The 12,594-nt window shown below is 30.7% G+C and overlaps 1 protein-coding gene across 1 annotated transcript; it reads right to left on the reverse strand.

The window, feature by feature from the left end:
• Positions 1-5,272: 5,272 nt before the first annotated feature.
• On the reverse strand, positions 5,273-6,959 carry LOC131065300 (transcription factor MYB34). Its single transcript, XM_057999768.2, has 3 exons — positions 6,686-6,959; positions 6,470-6,599; positions 5,273-6,311 (listed from the first exon to the last, which is right to left on the reverse strand). The coding sequence occupies exons 1-3, from the start codon at positions 6,807-6,809 to the stop codon at positions 5,459-5,461; spliced, it is 1,107 nt and encodes a 368-aa protein (XP_057855751.2). The 5' UTR covers positions 6,810-6,959; the 3' UTR covers positions 5,273-5,458.
• Positions 6,960-12,594: the final 5,635 nt, after the last annotated feature.

Raw genomic sequence — 12,594 nt, forward strand, 5'->3', positions numbered from 1 at the left:
ATCAATAGATAAATAAAAAAATGATAGATAAGAATGACTAACAATAACGTATGTAGGTAAACCACATATATCTAAATCTCTAGGATCCTTAAGGGAAGATGAAACAAGAGATATGAAAGTAGGAAAAACCATAATTGAACTAGAAAAAAGAGCATGCAACATACAAAGGATATGCTCGGCACTATAATATTAGATCATATATGTTGACAAGATGGAGCTAAAGGATCATAATTATGACTTGAATAATAAGAATGAACTCGCTGCTCAAAGGTAACATATCGTTGTTATCCCTAGTATTCTTGAAGAGTAGAGGAAATATGAAGCTCATGAAAAAGTGAAGCGAGGGTATCCAAAATTGACGTATATGTAATAAAAAAACTATGGAGGATGTTGACAAAGGAAAATATTTATAGAAGACACATTCTTATTCATAGGTTAAAATACATTATAATATCAATGATGAGGGGATTATATGAAACAAAGTATAGGAACAAATTAAAATAAGTAAGATGTAGATAAACTAGAGAAAACATCAAAGGTGTGTGATAACTAATGAAAAATAATATGACAATAGTGGTGAGCGAGTAGGGATAAAATAAATAATAATAATGAATTCTAAATTTATAATTAAAAAATTAATTATTTGAAGTAAAAATAAAATTGTAGATTTAAATCTTAAAAAAATCTAAAATTACAGGAATAACATAAAACTATTTGATCTAAAAAATCTATTGGATAAGGAATTAACTACAAGAAATAAACTCTAGGTTGTGTAGGAATGTTGGTTTCACCAAAGTTGTAATGAAAAACAAAGTACTTTAATTAATATTTGTGGCATTTAATTAAAAAAACTAATAATTAAGCTAGATAAATGACCTAGGATTAATAATAGATAATTGAAATAAAAGATAAATTAATTAATATAAAATTTAAGTAAAATAATTTGAAATATTTTTTGTTATATTTAAAAAAAAAATACAAGTTATATATGTTAATAATCCACTAACAATGGTATCAAAACATCACAACATCTTAGATGATTGTTGCTAGACTAGAGACTTCACTATTCATTATCTTGGTTCACTTCCATAGCATTGGCCCTAATTTATAAAGATGTGAATTTGAAACCAATGCATGGAATTGAAGTTTAAGTTATGGGACTGAAATAGTATGAAATGGAATACTAAGATTAAATCACCTCAAAATTTGGATGCCTAAATTTGAACAAGGATCAATAGTGTTTAGGAACCCCTTTGAGAATCTAGTAAATTTTGAGGTTAATGATATACCAAGTTAGACAATTAGTTCGAGAAATTAAATAATTTTAGAATAAACCTCAATATTTTTTTCTTATATTGATACTTATAAATGGTTAGAGAAATACAAATAGCTATAATTGAGACATGTCAAAATGGGTGCCATTAAAGACCTTATCATATTTTCCTATATTGATTGATCTAGCTTCTTAGCATAATGATTATTTTTCCTAAATTGATTGAAACATCTTCTTAAATAATTAACTTAAATTCATACATCAGTTAATTGTATTATATTGAGCAATCTAGACTATGGTATGTTATTATCATATCTAGCTATATTGAGAATTATTCTCTATGATCTATACACTTTTTATCAATAAAACATTATTGTTATATCTATGATCTATCATTATCTTGAGGATCTTGTATATGCTTTATAATTATTTTCATATCATATATGATACCTTATCTTATATATAGATTATATATCACCATATAATACATCTTGATACTATCTCATATTGTGCCTATATTGTTATGCCAGTCGTATCTTGATCATGTACTAATATTATGTCATGCTTATCTTATTATTATATTATATTGATCTTAAATTAAAGGAAACAAACCTTCCCTCTTTGTTGCAATAAAAAATTATTGTCATGTCTTAATATCTAGATATATTGTTACTTTTGGGATTCATGCCAATAGTGAGCTTCATGCCATTGTTGGGATTCATACTATTTTTTTTGATTATGGAACAAATAGGTTTTGAAGGGACCCAAAACCCTTTAACAGAGAACCACATCAGAAAGATGCATTAAGATATGCCAATTCCACTGCAGCCCAAAGAAAACAAAAAACTAGCACTAAGATAAAAACAAGGAAAGAGACAACAAAAAGGAAGAAACTGGTATAAGTTTTTAAGGGCCTCAGTAGCCTTAGTTTCTAGCTAATTCATATTTAATGCAATCTTCTTTAGCTCCTGAATATCCTGATTAGCAGTTTTCTTCTTCAAATTAGCTCTAGTTCTCTTGTAAGGTCCCATCGTATCCTCTAGCTTTTTATCCAGTGCCTCCACGTCCACTATAGATCCTTCCTAATGGATGGCTTCTAGCTTTCCAACCATGGTATTTAAACTCTTAGCTAAGTTGTTAACCACTTTGTGACTGAAGGTTACCAAAGATATCAGATTTTCATTAATTTTCTGGTATTTATTCTCCATCCTACTTAGACTACCTTCAAAGTCTTTCTTGAGTTTTTCCTCTAGCTGAGAAATCCTGTAGTCATAGTCTTTCTTCATATCACTAACCGTTCCCACATTCTTCTGCATTGAATCCACAACTGCCTTTCTTTGATCAACTGTCCATTGTTCTGTAGCTTGAGAATCTTGTTTACTGCTAATTGCCCGAATTTTCACATTGATATCTTTAATTTCATGAAAGACCCATTTAAACATCCTAAAGTTGTCAACAACTGCATCATGGGCTAAGGACAAAAAATCATCATTCTCCCTTTCTATGTTGAGGAAAGGAGGATTGGCATTAAGCTCCTTCAGGAAGGGGGGTCTATTACTTCGGTTTGGGCCTTGTGTCATGTTGAGATTTATCCCACAAGTATCTTTATCTACATTATCATGTATAATTTATCTGTTAGATCCATTTTATCTGTTAGATCCATATCATCATCTTCTTTATCATGTTTGGGGTAAAATTATTGTTTATTAATGTTATCTCTACCTTTGGGATGATTGATCATGATGCGTTCTTATAAAATTTATTTTATGCTCTTAAATTTTTATCATGATTTATTAGATATGATTATATTATGATCTATTCTATAAATATTTTATAATTATTTTATTTTTATTTTTTTAAAATTTTTTTTTCGATAAAAGTGGATTATTCCACTAAATTTTTTTATTAATATTTTTTATTTTTTACATAGGATTCAAAGAGCATACGGGAGGAAAGAACCTAGAATATTCTATAATTATTATTCTTACATGATTATTATATTTCTTTATCATAATCTTCCTTCAATTAAACACATCCTTTAGAGGAAATTAATTGAAAGGGGCATACATGATCACTATTACTCTCATTTTATTTATAAAATTTATTTTGTGAGTTAGGAGATATTCATGGAATTTTCTTCTCCTCTATATAGGGATTAATGGGATAAAATATGAAAAAGTCATAGCCATATGACCATACATTGTTAGATCCATTTCTTTACATTGACCTTGTGAGACATATTCTTTGAGGGTTTGAATATCTACTTTACTGCACTCATGCATATTAGTGAATAAGATATACTTATATATGCATGATTCATTTAGTATTAATATGTCAAATTATTCAATTAGGATTAACATTCAATTCAAAGTGTGGACAAAATTTAATGATGAGAAATGTATCTAGATGCTTTTCCCATAGTGTTATGCCTATTTTGAGCTAATCTATTGATACTTGTATGAGATAAACAAAAATACATAATCTTATGCAAATTTGTTCCCATTTACCTAGATTTTATTTGGTCCTTATATTCACACAATCCTATGCTTTTTGACATATATTACTTCCATGTGAACATGTTCTTATATATTTAGTTATATATCCATTATTTGGGATGATCTATATATAGGTCCCAAGAATTGAATTTTTTCTTTCCTACCCATGTTCTATTTGTTTGATCCCAAGTTAAGTCCATGATTTCAAGGTCACTACCATGAGTATGAGCTTATCCAAATTTAAATTTAAAAATTCAACACATTGTCTTTTCCATTTAGAGTTGACTATGTACATGTAAATTATATGATCAATTTTCAGGCACTTGTATAAAAGTACATTCATATACATTCATTTTACAATCATGAAATTGATAGATATTGCATTCATTCTAGAACATTAGAAGATAAAATCATAAGTGACACAATTGTATTTGGTACTTAAAAGGAATACGAAATATAATTTCTTGGAATTTTTCTATTTTTGTCAGTTATTTAGTCAAAGTTGTTGGTAAGTTTTTGATCATAAATTTGACCCACACTAATGAACTTGAGCTAGAGTAGAGTAGAGAAGAATATTCTAATTCTTACATTTGATTGTCAAGGCCATTTCTTGATCTTGACATAAATGAATTCCAAAACATCATTGCATCTCATTCTTTGGCTATGTGATTACTATTATTACTTCTTTTCTTGAAATAGAAATATTTGTATCAACAATCTATCTAGCTCTGGCTTATCATTTTATTATTACTTTAACCTAGATTGATATTGCTTATGTATTTGTCTTAGACTAGATTAATTTATAATAAATTGTTATTTTCTTCTACCTATATCTCTTTTATAAAGCATACACAACTTCATTATTATTACATTTAAAAGTGAATAAACTTTGTTTGCAAACCCTACATACATATCATAAATAATTATTCTACAAACTTATATTAAAATAACATAAATAATTATTCTACAAACTTATATTAAAATTAAGACTGAGAAGTTTTTTTTTCCAATACTAAATTAGCCATTATAAACTAACATAAAATAATATTGCGAGAATACTTCAAGTAATTTTAAGAGCTATCTTACAGAGAAATACACTGTCAAACAGATTTTACAAATAAATGCAATTCGAATTCTTTTTAACCTTTTTTTTTTATATTGAATTAAACCTTAACATTGCAGCTATTCAAGACATCATGCTTACAACAGACCAACCATACAAGGTAAAATCAGTTTTAAAAAATAAAGAGAAATTGAACTTGCTGCTTGGTTCATGTAGGTGAAATGATATTCTTTATCATTCTTATCGTAATGAAGTGCTACTTGATTCATGTAAGGGATATGAAATTTAGCGTATGCCTCAGCAGAAACAATATACTTAGAGGGTAGCAAAAGAATATTGCAAATCTCTACTCTTTTATCAAGCCACGCACCATAACATTACTTGTTTGAAATAAAATATCATAAAATATCATACACGCTTTCTTCCAAATGAAAGCAATAATAAACTTAAACAGGTGAAATTCGCTGGAGTCCTGAAGTGTTCAGATCTTCTATAGTTGGTCTTGTAATAAAATATACATATTACATTGTCTAGCAGAAATAAATACAATAACTGAAATTGACTATAGTATGTTCAAATCAATGCTAACTTCATTAAGCAAATCATTTTAATATAAATTTCTGTCTTTCAAGAAAATGAAAAAGGATATTGTGATGGTGGGGATATTATAGACCACAAGTTGTATCCAATGTGGCTCATTAATTCAGCTTCTGAGAATCGCTGCCTGTTCTCTGAGAGAAAAGAAGCAGCATGCTTGTTGGTTCCATCATTGAACTGATGATCATTCATGGTTGCTTCAAGAAAGTAAGAGAATATATCTGAATTGTACTCTTCTGCAGGTACATGAGGCATTTGATGTTGTGGAATCTCAGTCTGTTCAAAACTCAATGGAAACCCTTCATATAAGCTATTGTCTTTGATGGAACTACAAAATCTGGTTGAGAGATTTTGAAGAGGGATATTTTCTGGACAAATCAGATCTGGCAAAGCTGGAGGCAGAAAATAACTATTGGTGATTGTATTTCTTGTTAAAACATCTTGTTCATATTCAAAGGTAGTATTTGTATGGGGAATGAAGGTTTGATTCATGCTAATGTTATTAGCATTACAAGAGTCTTGCTCACAAGCTCCATTAGCTTGAAAAGAAGAAATTACAGCATTATTGAAAGCATGATTAAGAATCCCTATTACTGAGTTTTCTGGAAGTTCAGTACCATTTAGATTCCCTGGGGAGTGGTTATACTCAGCAACTTCAATTTTGTCAGCAAGGCCATTTGCAGTTTGTGGGCATATGTTTTCATAAGAGGTTCCAGGGCTGAGATTACTATCTTCATCTCTAACAAGCTCTGATTCTGAAATGGGCTTGTGGGTTTGAGGATCAATACCCTGCCTTATAAGTTTTTTGCTAAGGTGAGTATTCCAGAAGTTTTTAATCTCGTTATCAGTTCTGCCAGGTATACGTCCAGCGATCAGAGACCACCTGAAACGCCATGATATAACTTTGATTCAATCATTTCATTTTAGATCTATTCTTTATAAACCTAGATTCGAATTCATTGAAATCCAAAACAACCAGTCGTATTACCCTCTAGCTCACCACTTTTTACAATAACTTAAAAATCTGATCCGTAGGCATACCTGTTACCCAGAAGACGGTGCAATCTGAGAATGAGGTCTTCTTCATCAGGCGAGATTCGGCCTCTTTTCACATCAGGTCGCAGATAATTCATCCACCGCAATCTGCAGCTCTTTCCACACCGCATCAAACCTTTCAAAACAATATAACAAGAGATATATGTAAAAACTTGGTCTTGAACAAACATTCTGTGAACAAGATTGTGAATAGTATTGAACCTGCTTTCTTTGGGAGAGTTCTCCACCCTCCTTCTCCATTCTTCTGTAGATATTTCACAAGAAGTTCATCTTCCTCTGGAGTCCAGGGACCTCTGTTGAGGCCCATTTTTGAGCAGCGCCTCATTTACAACAACAAAAAAAAAAAGGAGTTTAAGCTCCTGAATATTTGGTAACAGATGGATCCAGAAAAAAAGTATTTAACTTGGTTTGCAGGCAATCATTCACAACCATTACAGCTTGGAGATCGAAATGAATTTGCAATCTTATACGTTGTACCTTCTCTTTGTTTTGTTGCCCTAATTATCTTTGATTAATACTTAATAATTGGGTCCATATGTATTTTTGTCCATATTTCTTTTTACGTCAAATCAAGGTTCCGGAATAAAACTCTTTCCAGATCAGGATATTCTTGCAAGCAATAGCACGTCGGCCCGGGAATAACGATCTTAATTTTCGAGGGTTGGCTACTTACTACGAATCTCTTGCACTTCTCGCATTTAAGTATTTGGGTATGTATTTTATCAAGCAAAGTGTTTGATGGTGGACCACTCTTGGAGATTTTTATTCTCCTTTATCATAGATCTTTCTTCTCAGTGCAAGCAAACTCAGCTTTCGTCTTGAAATTAAACTCATCCAATTTATGATCTGTAACTAGGGTACATTGGATGAGTGATGTTTATCTCTTTTAAGATAACTTGTAGGCCAGTGTGGACCATATTGAAATCTCAATCACAATGATAACTTAGATGGTTGATAGAGGGAATCTTTTATACAAGATTATTCATTTTGTTGGTTTAATGTGTTTTTTTTTCAATGAATCTATTTTTATTTCTAATTTTTAAAATAATTGTATTTTTTATAATAAAATAAAACTGATTGTACATAAATATATTATTTATATTTTTTTTTGCTATATGTTATTTTATAAGTTTATTTCAAAATTTGAAGTTAAAATAAATCTTAAAATTTTACTCATAAGAAATATATAAAAATAAAATACAAAATAAATTGGTTTTCTTTATTCTATTATCTAATGATAACAAATGATTTTACTTATTATTATTTTTTGCTACTTGAATATATCTTCTATTGTCTAATTATTAAGATTAGTTTTTGAATACTTTCTTCCTTATTGTTTTCTTTTCTAACACCTAATTATTTTTGCAATGTCTCAAAATTACTTTAGTAAATACATTTTCCAACTAATATTATCCTACAAAATTCAACTTGCAATAGTCCTTGTCTGTCATGAAATGGTGGTGAACCACTATATGCTTTATTTATGTATTAAAAATTATATTATTTACTCTTTGAATGAAACTTATATAACATAGTGTATAATAGTGGGGGAGCTCAAATATTGTTACAAATATTCAAAAATTACTTTTAGTCAAATGGTTTGATAACATCTTAAGGTTGTAGTATATACTATAATTTAGTTTTTAAAATACAAATATTCCATCATATCTTTCAAATTCAAGATATAGCACCACTACCATTTTCAATCATTTAAGAAATTGATCCACTTTGAAACTAAAAAATTTAATCAACCTCAAATGCATTTTTGTTATGTGATGGATGCTATAATGGATTGTCAGTTTTCTCTAGTATCATATGGTTTTTGAACTGTTCTCATATGGTTGTCATGCTATCTATCATAAATATAGAGACAAATATTACAAAATAATGACGTTTACCTAATAGTTGTAAGATATAAGACTTCTTACCAACCTTCTAAAAAGGTTCCATAAATGTGTCCTTGCTCAATTTTTTTTCTTGTACCAATTTCTTACATGTGTCCATTATAAAACTCCTTAATAAATATTAAGTTTATTTAGACTAAAAATATACTACTCAATTTATTGAATATAATTCCATTCCAAGATAATAATCCATTCATGTAACTTTTTTCATGTCTAAACTTATTTGGACTCACATATAGTTTTTGAGCTATTATTTGTAAATATCAAGTTGTTTAAATAAATGAAGTTAAAATTTAACCATCTTGATATTTCACATTCACTTTGCAAAGTTTGAATTCATTTGACTTCTAACAAGTTCTTGTTTAAGAGATAACTACCAAGCCTAGAATATGAAACTCTAGGAAGTTGTTTCAATCTAGATGATGCCTTCTTCAATTTATATAAAAAACAACGATAAATTTTAGAAAAAATATCCTTAAAATTTCTATAAAATTATACAAAATATTTGTCAAGAGTATTAATTCACATAATGAACCTTTCCATTAAAAGAGAATTTCTTGTAGATTTATATGCCCCACTTTTTTTTGGTTCTCATAAATTATCTTATTATCAATAAAAAAATATTTGACAGTTTTCTTCTGCAAAAATACATTAAATTTTTTGATGAAGTAGACACACACACACACACACACACACACACACACACACACACACACACACATTTGTCGAATCATATTATAAACCTTTCACATTTATTCCTTCATAAGAAATAATATAAAAACTTCTATATAATTTAGATCACACACACACACACACACACACACACACTCGCACACACACACGCACACATTTGTCGAATCATATTATAAACCTTTCACATTTATTCCTTCATAAGAAATAATATAAAAACTTCTATATAATTTAGATCCCTGTGTCACATGACTACCAACTTTAAACAGAATAAATCTTGTGCCATAGAACATGCTAGAAATTGCTCTAAATTTTTGACGAGTATATTAAAAAAAGGCTATAAATAAAAAACTTTAAAAGTGGAAATTTGAAGTTTCAAGTATTTAAAACGCCATCCACTTGTATAATTTTTTGGACACCATTAAGAAGGGTGTTCAATAAAGGAGCTAAAATAACTAGGAATGCATGGGAATTTCCTTTAGGGATTTATAAGGGGATTATTGTGTTTCACATTTGTATAAAATAATATGTTATAAATAAAGAACTTAAAAAGTGGAAATTTGAAGTTTCAACTATTTAAGGTTCCATCCATTTGTGTAAGTTTTTGGATACCATTAAGAAGGGTGTTCACTAAAGGAGCTAAAATAACTAGGAAAGCATGGGGATTTATAAGGGGGATTATTGTGTTTCATATTTGTACTTTGATATAGAAGCTTGATCCACTATTAAAATAATAAAAAGTTTCACATATACATTTATACAATGTTCATAATAGAGGGCCAATGGTAGAAAAACCGTGGTAAAGTAATATCATATAAGAGATTTATTAAATTTGATAGTCGTTCTTATATTTAAATAGTTTTTATAATATTATTATAAAAAAAATGACATTGTATTATTATTTTTTCTTACTTTCATTTTTTTTTTCAAGTGAATTAGAATATGAGAGATTAAATTTACCATGCACAATACATATCACTTTTTCATTTTCTTCCTTCTAATTTCACATAGAAGCATGACATCTATTTAGTGAGGAATTTGAAAATTTTGTTAGGTTTTAAATAGTAATATAGTCATAATGTTGAACAATAGTAAATTTTAATTATAAAATAGCGTAACTTTTATTCAATTTTAATATTCTTTAACAATAACATAACAATTATTTGATGAAGAGAGAAATGTATAAATAATGGGTGTGGTAGTGCACGTGGGTGTGGAGATGATAAGTTTTTTAATAGTTTTTTTTAAAATTGTCCTTTGTTTGCCAATATTCTAGATGTATAATAGGTGTATGAGTTTAAGTAGTATCGAAGTTCGAGAAAACCTTTATAATGATAAAATTTACATAACCATGACATTTACCATTTGTTCTTGTACCCATTTTGAGTGTATGAGTTATAATACATTTACATTTCAATAAATGATATAATGTTATACAATGCTAGGCTCATTCCATATTGCTACTCAAACTTGTATTTTTGAAAACCCTAAAGAACAAGAAAAAACCTAAGATTAGGGAAGTCGATATAGGATAATGGATTGAATCTTATGATCATGTGGTGAAAAAATAGTGGAACAACTCATAAAAGAGGGGAATGTCTTCCTCTTTTTTATAATTTTATCTACTAGGGTTGTTTCCTAAGGTCAACTCTTGCATTGGGAGAATTCAAATATTGTTAGTAACTCTCAATGTTAGTATACAATTTAACCTATTTTCAATTAGACATGAAAAGTGTTTATGCAACCTAATATATATAGAATTCACCCCAAATAATGTTTGTAAATCAAGAACTTACTTTATACATAGTTTTCATAAGAAGTAACAATGTAAGGCCCTTTATGAACATATACTTGTTTAAAAATAATTTGAAGAAAACCATGACCGGAGCAGGAGCAGAAGCAGGAGTTTTGGTTCATTCAGGTTTGAATTTGAATGGACCTGGTGTGGATTTCCTGTGTGTTGGGGGTCCAAGGGTTGCCCCCGTGACTCACCCCTCTTCCAAATTGGATCCTGATCCTACGGATGGGGCCTCAAATGATACTTGGGATGGTGGTGCCCTGTTGAATACTGCCAATGATAAACCTATCATCTTTAACAAACCTAGTGGTGTTGAGGGCCCCAATAATGCGGAGGTATTTTTTAAGATTTCATTTGCAGAGTGCAATAGGAAATGGGCTTCTTTATTTGGGTCTAAGCTTAAGGGTAAGGCCATTTCACCGGTTCCACATAAAGTTGACCTGGAGTTTGGTGCTTGCTCCATCTCTATCCTAGACTATATTCTGGATTAGAATATAGCTCCGATGAACTTAGTCCTGGTGGGTAAGTTTGTTGGACCACGTCCCAATATTGAGGTTGTTAGAGACTGAGTGTCTAGAAAATGGAAGGGTAAGGGTCAAATTGATGTTGTTGCTATGGTTGGTGTTTTCTTCTCTTTTTCATTTTCTTGTGAAGAAGATCTTTGATTTGTTTTGGTGGATGGCCCATGGATGTTAGAAAAATCCTCGCTAACCCTCAAAAAGTGGGAAACCGGATTTAATCCCAAATATTGGGAATGTAATGAAGCCCCAATTTGGGTTAGATTGCCAGGTTTACCCATGGAGTTCTAGGGAGAAGAGATTTTTGCAGGAATTGCAGCCTATTTTGGTGAGCTAATTTCAGTTGACCCAATGATTGCAACTAAAAGATGCCTTTTGTATGCTAGATTGTGCGTCAATATACAACAGTCTACAAATTTGCCAAGAGAGATTGATTTTTTCTCTAAGTTAGGTAGATGGGTGCAGAAAGTGGAGTATGAATCCATCCCTTTTGCGTGTTTCCATTGCAAAAAAGTGGGTCATTGGGCCAGGCAGTGTCCGTCTAAGCCAAAGAAGGAATGGAGAAAGAGGAATGACAAGCTGCTCTTAGAGAAGAGGGATGCCCCTTCCCTCTGATCCTCCTCTAGAAGGATTGTGCAATGATTCAAATGGATTTGTTGATCGCTCTACCCCTCCCTCTATTGTGGATGATGGGGTCTTTCTTGGAGCTGGTTTTACTTCAAATTTACTTGTGGTTCCTGCTCCTAACCCTCCGCTTTTGGAGGATAATGTTTGGGAATCCCCTGTTGTGAATGATCCTTGTGAAGAAGGGAATACTATTAATGCTAATGGGTCTGTCCCGGATATTCCCATTCAACTGGTCATTGATATGGGTAACTCTATTGTGGAGAAACCACAGGTTTCTCTCACTCTAGAATCATCCCAAGAGGACTCCTGCCATTTTATTGAGGTCAAACCCAAAAAAAAAAGACAAAACTCCCCTACTGGCCAATCTACTCCGATCTCTGGGGTTTTTAACCAGAAATAGACAAAAAGCGGACCATGGGTCAGATTCAAGGGGGGTGGGGAGGCCACCCAATGCAATTAGTAGAGATAGGCAGAGTCGGGCTTCCATTGCAGATGAAGCCCAAAGAATGTTACCAGAAATGGGGATGGGACCCCCCTCTCTTGCTAAATGAAAATTATTTCGTGGAGTATAAG

This window comes from Cryptomeria japonica, chromosome 1 (assembly GCF_030272615.1).
Source record: "Cryptomeria japonica chromosome 1, Sugi_1.0, whole genome shotgun sequence".
NCBI classification, from domain to species: domain Eukaryota; kingdom Viridiplantae; phylum Streptophyta; class Pinopsida; order Cupressales; family Cupressaceae; genus Cryptomeria; species Cryptomeria japonica.